Source organism: Conger conger, chromosome 10 (genome assembly GCF_963514075.1).
Source record: "Conger conger chromosome 10, fConCon1.1, whole genome shotgun sequence".
NCBI classification, from domain to species: Eukaryota; Metazoa; Chordata; class Actinopteri; order Anguilliformes; family Congridae; genus Conger; species Conger conger.
In genome coordinates, this window is record NC_083769.1 from 51,578,515 (window position 1) to 51,597,318 (window position 18,804).

At 45.8% G+C, this 18,804-nt stretch overlaps 2 protein-coding genes across 4 annotated transcripts; one reads left to right on the top strand and one right to left on the bottom strand.

Annotated features, from left to right (window-relative positions):
• The first annotated feature begins 2,772 nt into the window (after positions 1–2,772).
• On the top strand, positions 2,773–4,643 carry LOC133139407 (ubiquinol-cytochrome c reductase complex assembly factor 5). The gene is made up of 2 exons (XM_061258931.1): positions 2,773–3,151; positions 4,013–4,643. Exons 1-2 carry the CDS (start codon positions 2,986–2,988, stop codon positions 4,102–4,104), a joined length of 258 nt encoding a protein of 85 aa, XP_061114915.1. The 5' UTR covers positions 2,773–2,985; the 3' UTR covers positions 4,105–4,643.
• Positions 4,644–9,128: 4,485 nt separating this feature from the next.
• Positions 9,129–18,331, bottom strand: ognb (osteoglycin, paralog b). Of its 3 annotated transcripts, none has more exons than XM_061258915.1 (6): positions 18,065–18,331; positions 15,714–15,801; positions 14,153–14,281; positions 13,650–13,852; positions 11,663–11,755; positions 9,129–9,942 (listed from the first exon to the last, which is right to left on the bottom strand). In XM_061258915.1, exons 1-6 carry the CDS (start codon positions 18,215–18,217, stop codon positions 9,772–9,774), a joined length of 837 nt encoding a protein of 278 aa, XP_061114899.1. In that variant the 5' UTR covers positions 18,218–18,331; the 3' UTR covers positions 9,129–9,771. The 3 variants fall into 3 exon arrangements, with proteins under 3 accessions (XP_061114899.1, XP_061114898.1, XP_061114897.1); XM_061258914.1 differs by having other exon boundaries at positions 14,153–14,317; XM_061258913.1 differs by lacking the exons at positions 15,714–15,801; positions 18,065–18,331 and having other exon boundaries at positions 14,153–15,691.
• Positions 18,332–18,804: the final 473 nt, after the last annotated feature.

Below are 18,804 nucleotides of genomic sequence, written 5' to 3' on the forward strand. Positions count from 1 at the left end.
GTGTGTAGGGGGGGGAGGGGGGTCAGGGTCAGGGGGGTCGGAGGTCGGGGGTCGGGGGGGGTCTGTCCCTTGCAGCTTCATCTGTCCATACCCTGTTTTGGGCCAGCCCTGACATTTTTCATGGATTTCTTTGCTTGAACACTCCTTTTCGGAGCCTCTCTACTTCACATGTAAGCATTCCTGCGTGTTCCTGTTCTTTTGCTTTTTAATAATGTCCTGTCCTTGAAATGTTTTGTATTATTTATGTAGGTTATTAGAATTTGCATTTAATTAAGCAAATGAAAGCAGTGTGATTCTTGGGTCTTCAAAGACTTGAATCTGATTGGAATTTTGACTCACTGAATCAGTTTGAGGCCTGTATGCTTCTCACCGCCATTTTGGATCGAGGCTCGACCGGCTCTCACTGGCACTTTCCCTTCATATTCAGAGACTTATGGAGGTTACACATGCTGGAACTGAGCTTTTTGATTTTTGTTATTTAAAATATTGAAATTAATGGTTATCTGTGTTCTGACTGAAAGGAGTTGTATCATTTAGTTTTTGTACAAATGCCAACCAACACTTCAAAAAGTTACTGTCTGAACAGTGTTGATTAAATGCATTAATAAATATGTATTGTCAGTGTTGTGTATTTGGGTTTTATTGTATATCTGGTCACTGTTCAGAAATCGTGAAATAAATTTTTTCCCCTCAAAAAAAGGTGAACTCATTTATGTGGAGAGATCACACCTGTCTTGTGGCACCTCAGCACAGCTGTCAATCAAAGCGGCCTTGGTCCGGTCCTCAACACGGTGACCCTTCTGCTGTGAATTCCACCCCCCCCCCCCCCCCATCTCCTCCCCCCCATCTCCCCCCCCCCCCCATCTCCTCCCCCCCCCATCTCCTCCCATCTCCTCCCCCCCATCTCCCCCCCCATCTCCTCTCTCCCCTCCCATCTCCTCCCCCCCCATCTCCTCCCCCCTATCTCCTCCCATCTCCTCCTCCCCCATATCTCCTCCCATCTCCTCCCCCCATCTCCTCCCATCTCCTCCCCCCATCTCCTCCCATCTCCTCCCCCCCATCTCCTCCCATCTCCTCCCCCCCCCATCTCCTCCTCCCATCTCCTCCCCCCCATCTCCTCCCATCTCCTCCCCCCCATCTCCTCCCATCCCCCCCCATCTCCCCCCAGACCTCCCCATCTCCTCCCCCCCCATCTCCTCCCATCTCCTCCCCCCCATCTCCTCCCATCTCCTCCCATCTCCTCCCATCTCCTCCCATCCCCCCCCCCCCATCTCCCCCCAGACCTCCCCATCTCCCCCCCCCAGACCTCCCCATCTCCCCCCCATCTCCTCCCATCTCCCCCCCATCTCCTCCCATCTCCCCCCCCATCTCCTCCCATCTCCCCCCCCATCTCCTCCCATCTCCCCCCCCCCCCATCTCCTCCCATCTCCTCCCCCCCCCCCCATCTCTACCCATCTCCTCCCCCCCATCTCCTCCCCCCCCCCCATCTCCCCCCAGACCTCCCCATCTCCCCCCTGAGCATAGCACTGGTGCCTGCAATCGGGACAGAACAGTTTTTATTGGCTAAAGGTTTGAATGGTTTACATCAAGGTTTACAATTCTTAAATATTAAATGCTAGCTAGCACATGTGTTATTGTGTCTGCTAATTCATCACAATGTTTTGAATAATTGTGTATGAATTGCCATTAAGCAACGTGTGTGGCGGCAAGATGTTTTTACTTACTTTTAATTACTGAATCGCCTAAAATGTCATGCAAGCTGCTAGTCTAGGAGTTCATCTATTCACTGACTCTGAAGGGCACATTTGCATTGTCAGGAACTGTGGTTGAATTGAAGTTTGCCTGCGGAATCTCTAAAGCAGTGAACAGATTGCAAGTGCATGGGGCCAAATCTAGCACGGGACAGGTGGGGGGTCTAGCCTGTTCTGCAAGAAGGAAGAGTTGGCTATAGTCAACTCGTTCAAATTGAAAAGAAATTGGAGACACAGAGGGGGGAAGAGAGCTGTGGATGTCTGCAGTCCTCGTCTCGCTGCAATGACTGCAGTTTCCCTCGATGAGAAGATTGCAGACATGAGGACTGGGGTGTGATGAGAGGAGAAAATGGAGAACAGTTCACGAGGGTTAGGAGTGGAGTTATGAATTTTACTTTCATGGTAATTTATTTTAGCGGAGGTGACACCAGAAGAAAATGCTGGCAGGACACAGGTGGGTGGAAAGGTAAGGGCGGTACACAATGACAGGTGATTGGTTTTGGCTCCCTGACTCCTCACTGTCCAGCGCCCTCTATGCCCCTCTCTCTGCTCTGTGACCTCTAGGTTGTTTCCTTGGGCCCAGAACAGCCCACATGGAGTGTTTAGAGGTCTGACGTGTCTTCATACATGCATGTATGTAAACCTGAAGCAGTTACTAGCAGACCCTGGCTTATACTGGGTTACAGCCTTCACCTATTGCTTTTTTGCCCAGTTTTTTTGGCTTTTTATTTATTTTTAATCCCAATTGCTTTCTGGGTGTTCAGCACAGGTTTTTATCCAAATTGTTTTTGTATTTACACCGTAAAGCATCTTCGTGACAGTTTCTCTGTCAAACGCGCTAAACAAAATTGAATCCTTTGCATAAATATTCTGTTTAAATATCACTCGTTTCGCTGTGAGTGAAATATTTCACAGGTTGAGAAATTCACGTTAGCCAAGAAGATCTCCTGCCTTCCCCTGCCTGTGTCGTCAGCTTTGCAGACTCCTCCTCCGAACTCCGCCTTTCCGCGGTGACGTAAGAGGACAAATGAAAATTTACGCGGAGTTCAGAGTCAGCGCTCATGGCACCGGCCACAATTCTGTGATTAGAGGTCACCGTTCAAGTCGGTTCCCCTGAAGATACTCCCTACCTTAAGACGGCGAATGTGAAAATCTCTTGAAAACCTGATGTTGATGGTTTTCCAGGACTGGCTGTTAAGTTAACGTTACCTTTACCGGCTTGTGAAAAGAAAGCATGCTTAACATGTTTCAGCGGAAGAATCGAAATATTAAATACATATTAAATCTAGTACCCGGGAAGAGTCGCTTTGGGACGTACCGATTTCTGCCGTTCTTCTTCTGTCTCGGAGGGGTGATGGAATGGATCATGATTAACGTCAGAATAGGAAAAGAAACATTCTGTAAGTATGGTGTCAGGTTAGATCTTGTCGCTCTATTGAACTAGCATTATGTTGCTGGTTGCCTGATTTGGATCCGTGGGATTTTGCGTGATAGCGTGTGGTGATATTTATTCAGGACGTGATATTTTCATGTTAGCAAGCACGGTTATACGTAAGTACAAGCTGTTTTTATTAGCCTACTTTGACCGAATTCGTCGTCAACTGACTCTGGTGTGTTTTGTTATTGGCCAACAAGCTGTAGTTAACGTGGCTGAAACATATGCTGAAACGTGTTAATTTCACTGAAAACTTGATTTTCTTTCTTAACGAAAACTGTTAATATCCACCGTGTGTGGAATGTATCGCTAATAATGATGGTCAGAGAAGATAATGCATACCTCAGTCACTATAAACACCACCAAGCCTAAAAGTGGGTCTTCAAAACCACTTCGTCTACAGCCTATAGTTGTGAAATATTGAAATGTACGTATTATGCAGCCCTATTTCAATACGCCAGCTTTTACTCGCTGATAAGTGCTAATCGAAAATGCAGTCAGAAAGTAACCCTGCTGAAAAAAACAGCTCAATCTAGGTTTTGAAACAGCTGGTAGCTGGATGACCAATTCAATAGAGCTCCATACTCAACATGCTTTGACCAGCTCAAGCTATGTTTTGAGGCAGCTGGTAGGTGGTAATTTCAAGATGGTCATAGCTGACTTTTACATCGGGGAATTTACAGTAATTTACAGTAAATATTGGTGGTGTTTCACGCTGTTTTATTATGAACTATTTTTCCGTTTCAGTAAAACTGCAACGTAACTCTAGTGCCCTTAGTTGATCTTGTTGCTGTGAGTTTTGTCGCTGAATTGATTTATTTCGCAGATGATGTGTACCGGAGAAAGAAATCTGAGCGCGAGTACCAGCAGAAAATTGATGATGGACTCCTCATCCCCGGGGAGACGGCAGCCAAGTGAAAATTCATCGGATATCTTGGGACAGTAAACCTGGAATAACGTGTGTTATGGTCTCTCACTTGGAATTAATTGTTCCTTACCAATATGTTCGTTGTGGTCATTGCGTAGAATTAATGCTGCTGCTCAGCTGACCATTATAACACAGGATGACGGTGGAAGCCGAAACCTACGTGCCTTCCTGACAGCATATATATTTTCGCCTAGGTTCCACTGCCCTAAAGGCATAGGTCTGAGAATGTGCCCTACAGAGAAATGTGGCATCTGATCAAGGCTGTTGGGCTACGTGGCATTATTATGGCATGTGGACCTAGAGGGCATTTCTGGTGAAATGTTTGACCCTAAAAACAGGAAGATGTCAAATGTAATGTTTGAAACTTTACCTCTGAAAATTCAGATTTGTTCCTGGTACTCTCATGTATTGACATTCTGAAAAGGAAACAAGAACCATTTTAAGGTTAGTCCCATAATAGCCACTTTTTTCCCAGAATGTTTCTTGGTAATCTTAAATCAATCTGGCAAATAAATACCTGTGAACTCTTTTTTATAAATGCTCATTTTGAACTTAATGTAGGCCATTTCTGAACACTTAAATTTTACATGCTTATTGTAAAGCATGTGAGGGGTTGAGTAATGTGGGGTACACTTAAAGGCTGCTAGAGGGCTCTGTACAGGGTTAGGGTTAGTCCTCTCTGCCCAGGGTTAGGGTTAGGGAGGGGTGTGTGTGAGGTGGGGTGGCATGAGGTGGTATGTGAGGTGGGGTGGGGTGTGTGTGAGGTGGGGTGGGGTGTGTGGGGTGTGTGTGCGGTGGGGTGTGTGTGAGGTGATGGGTGGGGTGGGGTGTGTGTGAGGTGGGGTGGGGTGTGTGTGAGGTGATGGGTGGGGTGGTATGACATACCGATGGACAGGAAATGGCGTGAGGAGGCAGGAAGTAGCGTGTGGGAAATTGTTGCTTCCATACTTACAGCAGGGGGAGGGGCTTTCAAAGGACCCTCAACCACATGGATAATCCCATTGGTTGCAGGGATGTCCCAGTCTATGATCACCAGTGTGCAGGGCTGTGAGGCCTGTTCAGCTCAAACACGGCTGCACATTAGAGTGCATTCTGAAGGAATTACGGGACTCATTCCTGTCAGGTAAAATATCTTTCAGCAGAGGGCAGCAGTGAACTACGATCCCTTCTCTGGTTAGGTTATGTTCCACTGAAAAGGCATCTTTGGTCTTCCAGATCATTTCATAGGTACAGACTTCAATTAACATGAGGCATGGATTTCAAAAGATTAATTCTGACAAAATGTATAACATGCATACTTTATTCAAGATGGCGGAAATGACAAATTCAAACATATGTGCTGTCTATAATTTGAACCAAGTAAAACATTCTTATAATTCTTTCAGATTCTAAATAAGACATGTTTGAGCCATTTCTTTATCATAAAATTCATTTTTCTAGAAATGTCGTAATTTTGACTAGCAGGATGTGTGCCAACCATAGGACATGACTGCATTTGCCTTCCGAGGAAAAAAGGCAACAACCTCATATCTTCCACTGCTTTACCCCACACTTTTTTATTTATTTAACCTGTATTTAACCAGGTTAGGGTTAACGTCTCGTTGAGAAGAAATCTCTTTTCCAAGAGAGACCTGGCCAAGAAAAACAGTACAAAATTACAGACACACATAATTACATCATAATACATCACATTAGTGCAAATAAAGGAATCTAGAAATGTAAAAAGAAATTAAGAGGAAAAGCAAAACCTACATCCGATTACACATTGAAGCAGACAAGATTATTTTTAACAATATTACCTCTTATGGGTCAAAACACTTACAGACCTGCATTTCATTTTCCTCCATGCCTTTTACCCCAGCGTTAAAATGATTTAGCAAGATAAGCTCCTTCAGTTTAATTTTTCTTTGAAGCTCATTCCATGCCAAAGGGGCAGACAACTGGAAGGCTTTTTTGCCAAACTCAGTCCGAGTCCTTGGTACTGTCAGCAGGACACTATTTGCAGGACACTGTTTTCAGAACCTAGCCGGAAGTTGTTATTTTGCTGCAGGGTAATGAGTGAACATACGGGAGCTGTCTCAGTATGGCTTTATACATGTACCTGTGACTCATCCCGTGCAAAGTTAATGAGGATTATAGAGGGTACAATGATGTGTTAGTGATTTGTAATTTGTGACAAACCTCAATGCTCTGTGACACAGTGTCCAGCTTACCTAATGCTGCAACAGGAGTATGCATATAGGGTATATCGCCATATTACCGGCAAGATGGTAGCCAAGACTAGCCTCTTTCTTCCCTCAAAAGAAAAACATGACCTGTTACGGAAGTAGAAACCTAACTTCAGTCTGAGTTTTCTCACAAGAGAGTCTATGTGTGACTTAAAAATAAGACTGTCATCTATTAAAAAACCCAAGTACTTATAGGTTGACACTCTTTCAATTTCTTTACCATGTGTAGTAATTATGTGAGGGAGTATCTAAAAGCTAATTGAAGTTCATCAGAAGCCCTTTTTAATGTTGCTGCGCTTGATCACAACTTGATCACAAGGAAGCAGAGTATCCGTAACAGTCTCAGGTAAGATTATCCGTAACGATAAACCTGCATGATTTGAGTTACTCACCAAGCCCTGCTCGCCAGAGAAAGTGAGTAGACGGCATATTACCAGTAGACTTTTCATTTTGGCTGCCACAGTAGCACAAACAATGCTGCCCGGCGATCAAAGACACGCCGCACTGGACGCCAGACAAGTGCACGCTGCACCAGAACTCCAGCGCAGACCTGCGGGCCAGGTCCTACTCCGCCAGGTGGGCCGGGCAAAGGGGTCCAGGCGCAGTTCCCATGGTGAAGACCAGCGGGCCAGGTCCTACTCCGCAAGGTGGGCCGGGCAAAGGGGTCCAGGCGCAGTTCCCCAAACAGCTCCAAAAATATGTCCAAAAAATGCTGCTTTATTCTGATTGACGGCTGGGGATCAACGAGTTCTTTAACTTCTTTATGAAGTTTAGTATCTTCCACAGATTACCCCACACCTCCTATCTTACACACATTACCCCACACCTCATATTTTACACAGATTACCCCACACCTATCTTCCACAGATTACCCCACACCACACATCCTCCACAGAGCAGGAGGCAGCCTGGTGTTCTTTGAGGGGAAATGTGGATTAATACATTTTAAATAATAATGTTTTAGTTGTTAAACCAAAGCTGTGTGTGGCCAAGGCACCTACTTTTGGAAAACTGAACAGTCAGAGGATCAAATAGACATATCCATATGTAAAAACTAATGTTCAATGTGAACTGTTCAGTAAGAGCAGAGGTGAACTCCAGGGGGCAGTATAAGTCTGTACAGAGACGGATACAGATTTTATTTGTTTTGTTTCGAGCCTGAAGGACATGAACTATGTTCAGAGACTCTTGAGATGCTTCTGCCATTTTTTTGTTTAATTAGAAGAAAAATGAGAGAGGCGGAGCAGAGAGCCGCCTGGCCGCCGTCCTGCTGGGAGATGCTGAGAAAGACAAACTGTTTTACTTTTAAAACCCTCTTTTCTTCCTTAATCACCTTGAGGCAAAATTCCTATACATTAGTTCTGCACTTTCATCCACATCCAAAATGTAACAAAAAAAAAACTAACTGAAAAACAAAAAGAAAACCAAAAACAGACTGTAAAAACAGGAAAGGGCAGAGCTGTCTGCTGGCACAAACACGTGATGCTGCCAATGAGGGCCACAGGAGTCCCAGGGCCTCACGGTGGAGGTTTAAAGTGGTTATTTGTAAGATATTTGTAAAGTATTGTTATTTATGTGTGTGCAATAATTAGCCCCTTCCCCCCCAATTACATCAACCAACCAACACCCCACCCCCTGGGTCCTGAATCTGAAATAATCCTATAACAAAAAAAGCCCTTGTAATGTAGTATACATTCTTCAAAGATACCTACATCTGACATTTTTTACTATTTTGGTTTTAATGAGGAAATTATCACCAGTTAATTGGTTTTTCCTTTTTCCTGATGTTGGGTGTGTTCTGGAAAGATCTGTTTCTGCTGTGTGACTGACCTGAGACATCTGGTTTTAATAGAGTGCCTGAGGCGGTTTGTCCTGGTGCACAGAGGGGACGAACATACAGCCTCTCTAACAACCCTCCATCTGCTTCCGCTCATCTGAGAATATGCACTTTTACATCCATCACAGATCCTCACAAACCCCACCGTAATGCGCGCTGTCACATCCATCACGGATCCTCACAAACCCCATTGTGATGCGCACTTTCAAATTTATCACCACTGTTCCACCGGCTCATTTCCCGCACAGCCGATGTCTTCTTTATGAAGGTAAAGAGGTGAGTTAGTGCTTCCCCCTGCAGTGAGTTAGTGTTTCACCTGTGGTGGGTTAGTGTTTCCCCTGTGGTGAGTTAGTGTTTCCCCTGTGGTGAGTTAGTGTTTCCCCTGTGCTGAGTTAGTCTTTCCCCTGTGCTGAGTTAGTCTTTCCCCTGTGCTGAGTTAGTCTTTCCCCTGTGGTGCGTTAGTGTTTCCCCTGTGCTGAGTTAGTGTTTCCCCTGTGCTGAGTTAGTGTTTCCCCTGCAGTGAGTTAGTGTTTCCCCTGTGGTGAGTTAGTGTTTCCCCTGTGGTGAGTTAGTGTTTCCCCTGTGCTGAGTTAGTCTTTCCCCTGTGCTGAGTTAGTGTTTCCCCTGTGGTGAGTTAGTGTTTCCCCTGTGCTGAGTTAGTGTTTCCCCTGTGCTGAGTTAGTGTTTCCCCTGTGCTGAGTTAGTGTTTCCCCTGTGCTGAGTTAGTGTTTCCCTCTGCAGTGAGTTAGTGTTTCCCCTGTGCTGAGTTAGTCTTTCCCCTGTGGTGAGTTAGTGTTTCCCTCTGCAGTGAGTTGGTGTTTCCCCTGTGCTGAGTTAGTGTTTCCCTCTGCAACGAGTTAGAAATGCTGCGCAAATGGTGTGTATATGCTGTGTCAATGCTGTAAAATGTTATAATAATAATAATAATAATAATAATAATGAAAGCCTGTCAAGTTAGAAAATGTCATTTATTTAAAGATGAATGACACAAGTACAATCACCTTTCATTGGTACAGATAAGTAGTAATTCTAAGAAATATAATTATTATTATTTGAAGTCTATTATTGGATTTCGCAGCTAACTAACTAATAACTATTTTGTAGATAAGGAACACTGCTGTGCCTCATTGATTACTGCACAGAAGAACATTTATGCACATTAATACTTTGCTTTTAAAATGAAAAACAGTTGAAGTGAAGGCAATTCACAGAATTCTGGCAAGTTCAAAGTTTAACTCCACATGTCCAGGGAGGTAATATCTGGGACATGATTTATACCAGCGTTGATTTCTTTAAAAAATGTAATTCTCCACATTAGCACTAGCACCATTAGCACAAAGACCGTAATGTGATATCATGACCTGGTGCTAATATGACTGAAATGATACCATGGTCTTAGATTCAGAGGCTCAATCTCTTGTGCTGCAAGAAACTAAAACTGCGCTTTCAGAATTTGCAGTTAATTTGAATGCCCCTTGGCATCTACAATATGTATGCATACAAAGTTTTTGGCCCAAAATAATAGTCACAGAAGGAAGTGGTGGAGGTAGGTGGCCTCAGCCATTTCCTGTCATGATGCAAGCAGCGCTGGCTCAGTAGTACCGTCCAATAGGCAGCGTGCGCAGGCATATGAAGCTGTTGGGGTACACTCCCAGGCCCACGGGGTTCCCGTCCAATCGGACCACATCCATCTTGGTGCGCAGGTAACGGGTGGTGTTGCCTTTGCAGAAGGTCATGTCAGTGATGGCTGTGATGTTGTTGTTCTGTGAGACAGAGAGAAATGGATACACAGACGTGGGAATAATATTACCATACCACCATCCCAGAGCACAATTTTATAAGCCGACCCCCCCTTTCTCACTTTAGTGAAGCGTTTAGGGGCAGGGAGGGGTGATTAGGCGCAGGGAGGTTATATTTATGATGATGATGATGATGATGATGATGATGATGATGATGATTATTATAGTTAAACAGGTCATCTTATTGAGTTCAAGATCTCTTTCTCTTTTTTCACCATTAAATGTTTTGAAAAAAGTCTGAATTTAAAACAAGTTTGTGTTTTAAAAGGGATATCTGAGAGAAATCAAAAGCAGACTTTAAAGCTGTAGTGGCCTGATCAAGTGTGGGACCAGCCGAATAAATAATTGTGTCATCTGCATAAAAGTTGACATTACAGTGGTCCATAGGGGTGATAATGTTATAAAGTGTGAATAATTGAGGACCCAAGATAGACCCTTGTGGGACACCTTTACAGACATCATGGAAACCTGATTTAAGACCATCAGTAATGATTGCCTGAGCCATAATGCCATCATACAATGTCAGGGGCGGCCTGTAGCGTAGTGGTTAAGGTACAGACACTCTTATCCAGAGTAGTGTAATGGTTAAGGTACAGACATGGCCTGTAGCAGAGTGGTTAAGGTACAGACTTGGTCTGTAGTGTAGTGCATATACAGACGTGGTCAAATTTGTTGGTACCCCACTGCAAAAAATGAAGAATCCACAATTTTCTCTGAAATAACTTGAAACTGATAAACATAATTGGCATCCACCATTGTTTATTCCATATTTTATATAAATCAGACTTTGTTTTCGAATTTGTTCAACCTAATATTGTAAATAATAAAACAAATGAGAATGACCTGGACAAAAATGATGGGACCCTTAACCTAATATTTTGTTGCACAACCTTTAGAGGCAATCACTGCAATCAAACGTTTTCTGTAACTCTCTATTTCTTCTGCACCTGTTAACAGGTATTTTTTTAACAGGCCCACCTGAGCAAATTGCTCCAGCTGTCTTAGGTTTGATGGGCTCCTTCTCCAGACTGCACGTTTCAGCTCTTTCCATAGATGTTCGATAGGATCTAGATCAAGACTCATAGAAGGCCACTTCAGAATAGTCCAATGTTTTCTTCTTATCCATTCTGGGGTGCTTTTCGCTTTGTTTTGGGTCATTATCCTGTTGGAGGGCCCATGATCTGTGACTGAGACAGCTTTCTGTCACTCGGCAGTACGTTTAGCTCCAGAATGAGATTTAATTCTGCCCTGCATGTGACAGATGTAGCAAAGCAGCCCCAACATCTTTATAGAATAAACAATAATTAATCTCTTTTCACAACTTCTTTGCTTTATTCTATGACATACCAAAGGCATGCAAGTATACATGACATTTTCAGGAGGAATGAAGCATTATTTCAATGAGCTGTAAGGGTTCCATCAAATTTGACCATGTCTGTATATGACTGGGACCCACAAGGTTGGTGGTTCGATCCCCGGTGTAGCCACAATAAAATCCGTACAGCCGTTGGGCCCTTGAGCAAGGCCCTTAACCCTGCATTGCTCCAGGGGTTGATTGTCTCCTGCTTAATCTAATCAACTGTATGTCGCTTTGGATAAAAGCATCAGCCAAATGACATGTAACATAATGTTATCAGTTATACAGGTGGAAGCTGGAGTATCTAGGGGCAGGGAGGGGTATGACCTGCAGGTGTACCACACGCAGGCTCTCAGGCAGGTGCGGCACGGCCTCCAGCTGGTTGTCTCCCAGGTACAGGTACGCCAGCTTCGTCAGCTTCTGCACAGAGAAACACCCACACCTCCTACTGTTACTGTCACACTGCTCCACACTGCTGCTCTGACCACTGCTCCACACTGCTGCTGCTCTGACCACTGCTCCACACTGCTGCTCTGACCACTGCTCCACACTGCTGCTCTAACCACTACCCCACACTGCTGCTCTGACCACTGCTCCACACTGCTGCTCTAACCACTACCCCACACTGCTGCTCTGACCACTGCTCCACACTGCTGCTCTGACCACTGCTCCACACTGCTGCTCTGACCACTGCTCCACACTGCTGCTCCACACTGCTGCTCTGACCACTGCTCCACACTGCTGCTCTGACCACTGCTCCACGCTGCTGCTCTGACCACTGCTCCACACTGCTGCTCTGACCACTGCTCCACACTGCTGCTCCACACTGCTGCTCTGACCACTGCTCCACACTGCTGCTCTGACCACTTCTCCACACTGCTGCTCTGACCACTGCTCCACACTGCTGCTCTGACCACTGCTCCACACTGCTGCTGCTCTGAGCACTGCTCCACACTGCTGCTCTGACCACTGCTCCACACTGCTGCTCTGACCACTGCTCCACACTGCTGCTCTAACCACTGCTCCACACTGCTGCTCTGACCACTGCTCCACACTGCTGCTCTGACCACTGCCCCACACTGCTGCTCTGACCACTGCTCCACGCTGCTGCTCTGACCACTGCTCCACACTGCTGCTCTGACCACTGCTCCACGCTGCTGCTCTGAGCACTGCTCCACACTGCTGCTCTGACCACTGCTCCACACTGCTGCTCTGACCACTGCTTCACTCTGCTGCTCTGACCACTGCTCCACACTGCTGCTCCACACTGCTGCTCTGACCACTGCTCCACACTGCTGCTCCACACTGCTGCTCTGACCACTGCTCCACACTGCTGCTCTGACCACTGCTCCACACTGCTGCTCTGACCACTGCTCCACAGTGCTGCTCTGACCACTGCTCCACACTGCTGCTCTGACCACTTCTCCACACTGCTGCTCTGACCACTGCTCCACACTGCTGCTCTGACCACTGCTCCACACTGCTGCTGCTCTGAGCACTGCTCCACACTGCTGCTCTGACCACTGCTCCACACTGCTGCTCTGACCACTGCTCCACGCTGCTGCTCTGACCACTGCTCCACACTGCTGCTCTAACCACTGCTCCACACTGCTGCTCTGACCACTGCTCCACACTGCTGCTCTGACCACTGCCCCACACTGCTGCTCTGACCACTGCTCCACGCTGCTGCTCTGACCACTGCTCCACACTGCTGCTCTGAGCACTGCTCCACGCTGCTGCTCTGAGCACTGCTCCACACTGCTGCTCTGACCACTGCTCCACACTGCTGCTCTGACCACTGCTTCACTCTGCTGCTCTGACCACTGCTCCACACTGCTGCTCTGACCACTGCTCCACACTGCTGCTCTGACCACTGCTCCACACTGCTGCTCTGACCACTGCTCCACACTGCTGCTCTGACCACTGCTCCACAGTGCTGCTCTGACCACTGCTCCACACTGCTGCTCTGACCACTGCTCCACACTGCTGCTCTGACCACTGCTCCACACTGCTGCTCTGACCACTGCTCCACACTGCTGCTCTGACCACTGCTCCACACTGCTGCTCTGACCACTGCTCCACACTGCTGCTCCACACTGCTGCTCTGACCACTGCACAGCCCTGCATCTCTTTGGTTAGTATATTTAGGATGATGTTTATTTCAGCCAGGGTTTGCTGTGAAGTGTTTGTTCTTTGTAAAATGTGCTTGTTACTGTAAGTGCAGTGTGTTTGATGGTTAACTGGCTCTGGGCCCCTGGCTCCTCAGTGTTTCCTGTTGCAGACCCTGCTCTGAGTGAGTCTGGGGGGGGGGCACCTTAAAGGCGTTGGCCTTCAGGCCCTTGGTCCTGAGCTGGTTGTGGTTGGCGTTGAAGGTGGTGAGCGCGGGGGGCAGCATGGGGAGTCTGACCAGCCTGTTCTCCGCCAGTGCCAGCTCCTCCAGCAGAAGCAGCTTGGAGAATGCACCGTCCTCGATCTCTGAGATCATGTTTCCTGTCAGATCAATCCTCTTCAGCGTGGCTGCAATGAGAGACAGCATTTCTGCAGGGTAATAATGAAGCTAGTGCTGCCTGCTTTGGTTCGTAGCTAATGACCCCTTTTGAGTAATAGTTAAATTAGCAATGTCCATTTGAAAAACGGAAATATTCCCACTCTGAGAAAAAAACTGAAAATGGCAGAAGACTAGTAGATTGGGAATGCTAACTGAGATTAACAACATTATGAAAGTTCTAAAAATGGTTTGTCTGTGCTGTGCTTGCTTCAGGGGCCACCCTGTGTCATGTGATCTGATCAGCGCTGAGTCTGCAGACTGCAGCTCACGGGAGTCAGCGAAGTCTGCGTTGCCGATCTTGGCGATGTGGTTGTAGCGGGCATAGAGGTAGGAGGTCTCCTTTGGTAACGGGGGCACGGCTGTCATGTCTGGCAGAACCTCCTCGCAGTAGACCGAGCCTGTCAGACACACGCACAGCAGGCACGTGGGCAGCTCTGAGATGCCACCACACGCCAAGCACACCCCACCACACGCCAAGCACACGCCACACACACACGCCAAACACATGCCAAGCACACCCCACCACACGCCAAGCACACCCCACCACACGCCAATCACACACCACACACACACGCCAAACACATGCCAAGCACACCCCACCACACGCCAAGCACACGCCACACACACACGCCAAACACATGCCAAGCACACACCACCACACGCCAAGCACACGCCAACCACACACCACCACACGCCAAGCACACCCCACCACACGCCAAGCACACGCCACACACACATGCCAAACACATGCCAAGCACACACCACCACACGCCAAGCACACGCCAAGCACACACAGCCACACGCCAAGCACACACCACCACCACACGCCAAGCACACGCCAAGCACACACCACCACATGACAAGCACACGCCAAGCACATGGGTCAGGATAAACATGTCAATAAAACAGTGTAAATCACCACTCAAAAAAAATCACAGAAATAAATAATGTGTTCAAATCAAATAATTCAACATATCAAATCGAAATACAAACAATCACTCAAATATTTAAAGGAATGCACCAACATTTTGGGAAATATACTTTTTTTTCTGACTTACCCAGACTTGTTTCACAGAGATGACAGAGATGTTTGATTTCATTTTCATTTTTTTGCATTCACTGGCTTGGTTTCCATGTTAGCATGTTAGTTTAGCATAAAGACTTGATGCCTATAGGAGTCAAGAGTCTACCTCCTTCAAACTGAAGAAATACACCTTACAGCGACTCCAATGCTGTTTTATTTACATGAGGTATTATGTTTATTTGAAATACACGTGCGGGAAGAAAATTGCAAAAACGAGAGACATTGTTTTCGATCCTAAGAGTGCTATCTATCCATCCAGATAATTCTGCTCAGAATTGACAGGTTTTCCAGATGAGATCTGCTTTAGCTCACCCTGAAATAATCTACCTCAACAGGTCAGAGTTTTTATGATGCTCCAAAAGATTTACATAAAAAAACTCAACAGCAACAGGTGTGCCATAGTGCTCATAGCCCTTGCTCTTGGACAGGTGTGTTACAGTGCGCATAGCCCTTGCTCTTGGACAGGTGTGTTACAGTGCTCATAGCCCTTGCTCTTGGACAGGTGTGTTACAGTGCTCATAGCCCTTGCTCTTGGACAGGTGTGTTACAGTGCTCATAGCCCTTGCTCTTGGACAGGTGTGCCATAGTGCTCATAGCCCTTGCTCTTGGACAGGTGTGTTACAGTGCTCATAGCCCTTGCTCTTGGACAGGTGTGTTACAGTGCTCATAGCCCTTGCTCTTGGACAGGTGTGTTACAGTGCTCATAGCCCTTGCTCTTGGACAGGTGATGCTGTGGTCAGTCTCACCTGGGTCGTCCTTGGTGACGGCTGCCGGGGTGGTATCGGGCTCGTCTGCAGACATTTGGGCGGAGTCCAGAGACCTAGTGACCTTGGTCTGGAAACGAGACAATTTATTTTAGAAAGAATACCTGTTTTTTCTTGAGGTGAGACTGATGCTAGTCTCAGCTGTTTTCTTACCAGTAATGCTGCGTACCATGAGGAGCTGAGGTTTGGTACAAACTACAAACCTTTCACTCATGATCACTGAACTCTTTATACTGTAGGAGAGTAGGCTGCTCTCCTTGGCACTACGTATGTAGTCACTGGTATATTTTCTTCTGTAAGGCTTCCATCTATGTATGTACATTGTCCAGCAGATGAATGGAACAGACTGTGGTTCTCCTCTTTTTTGCCTCACCACTATTCACTCACATCCATCACAACTCCATCATCATATTTGTGTTCTCCATCACATCACAGCTCCATCATCATATCTGTGTTCTCCATCACATCACAACTCCATCATCATATCTGTGTTCTCCATCACATCACAACTCCATCATCATATCTGTGTTCTCCATCACATCACAACTCCATCATCATATCTGGGTTCTCCATCACATCACAACTCCATCATCATATCTCTGTCCTCCATCACATCACAACTCCATCATCATATCTGTGTTCTCCATCACATCACAACTCCATCATCATATCTGTGTTCTCCATCACATCATAACTCCATCATCATATCTGGGTTCTCCATCACATCACATCACAACTCCATCATCATATCTGTGTTCTCCATCACATCACAACTCCATCATCATATCTGTGTTCTCCATCACATCATAACTCCATCATCATATCTGGGTTCTCCATCACATCACATCACAACTCCATCATCATATCTGTGTTCTCCATCACATCACAACTCCATCATCATATCTGTGTTCTCCATCACATCACAACTCCATCATCATATCTGTGTTCTCCATCACATCACAACTCCATCATCATATCTGTGTTCTCCATCACATCACAACTCCATCATCATATCTGGGTTCTCCATCACATCACAACTCCATCATCATATCTCTGTCCTCCATCACATCACAACTCCATCATCATATCTGTGTTCTCCATCACATCACAACTCCATCATCATATCTGTGTTCTCCATCACATCATAACTCCATCATCATATCTGGGTTCTCCATCACATCACATCACAACTCCATCATCATATCTGTGTTCTCCATCACATCACAACTCCATCATCATATCTGTGTTCTCCATCACATCATAACTCCATCATCATATCTGGGTTCTCCATCACATCACATCACATCACAACTCCATCATCATATCTGTGTTCTCCATCACATCACAACTCCATCATCATATCTGTGTTCTCCATCACATCATAACTCCATCATCATATCTGGGTTCTCCATCACATCACAACTCCATCATCATATCTGTGTTCTCCAGAGGGCTGTTAGAGAGGACTGTGTATGGATGACGTTCCCTCTCTGCATTAGCTTACAGTTGAGGCTTTCCTGTCCCGTTTTAATCTGGGGCAGGGATTCTAACAACCAGCTAATGAACTTCCACAATATTTCATATAACTTGAAACCTCAGTTCACATAACTCAGCCATTCAGAACGAATGACGTTTTAAAGTAACATGGCTATCGGAATTGTTATGGTATGTGTCTCCATACAAAAACAAATTACAGGGGCAGGTAATTTTTTACATGAAGCGATTCTAGTTTTGCAATAATTTCTATCTCTGTAAACTCGAATGTATTGCATACAGAAGATCCACTTGGAGATCATCTTACAAACCCCATGCTTATTGTGGGGGGTGATCTGTGGTCAGCTTTATGAGTGGGATACACCAGCATCGAGCCCCAGTGAATATATATTCTCTGGGACTAAAATGAGGATAATACTACTGTGTATCGATTCCCCAATTAGTGCAGGTATGTGCAGGTGTTTTGGGAATTGTAGGTTATTTTGGCACAAAGCCATTGCGGTTTTCTGTGGAGTTCCCACTGTGTTTGCATGGTGACAACTGCCCTTCCCCACATTCAGAACTACGCTGCAGCCATGAAACAGACAGAGAACTTCCCAAGCTCATCGGAAAGTGCTTCTAGTTACAATAGATACACCAACAGTACCTCTGGAGTAACAGCAATGCAGAGCACAGTTGCATTTGTTGACGTTTCATTAAAGATCAGTTTAGATTGATTGATAGATAGATTCGATTAGACTGTTCTGTAAGAGATTCAACTATAATGACTGTCAGAGATCATGGCGTAAGGTGCAGAGAGAAAACATCACATTAGAGAATCCAGAAGGAAACTGCACTACCTTTGGTTTCTTAGCCTCCATGTGAGTCTGGTTGGGGTGAGCGACATCCTCTTGACTCCCAGCAGGTGTGCGTTTGAATAGACTCCACTCCTGGGCATGACACCCAGCCCAAGGTACCAGCAGCAGGGTGACAACCAGGGCTCGGAGCTCCATCTCTCTCTCTCTCTTTCTCTCTCTCTCTCTCTCTCTCTCTCTCACTCGCTGGCTCTGCACGTGCTTAGTGCGGTCTGGGAGCAGGTAGGGCTGTGGACTCTCTTAATGCCTGGGAATAATGTCCGATCTTTTCCAAAACAAAATTTGGAGTCTACACGAGTTGTTGCCAGGGAATTCTTCAGCTTCTGCAGCATATTTAACCCTGTAGCTGCAGGAAATGGAGTCGGGCACAGCTGTTCCTGCTTCCCAGAGTACATCTTCATCTTGCAAAAAAGAAACAAGTTTCATTCAGAAACTGATTTATTTTTATAATTTTCAGTGTCATTCAATTCAATCAAATGATAATTAAACTGAAATATTGAAATCTTCACAAATTAAGATTAATAAAATATACCTTTAGCTCTTTAAAGTAAGTGATTTACAAACTTACAAAATAATATTGTACAATGTTTTTGTTTGTATAATGTTTGTATGAATGTTGGTATTATTGCTGTTCAGATTTCATCCTCATCCTTCTTGTAAGATTGAAATAAACAGCCAGGAGCTGACTGTCCTCATCGAGTCTCAGGGAATGGGGCGAAAAACAA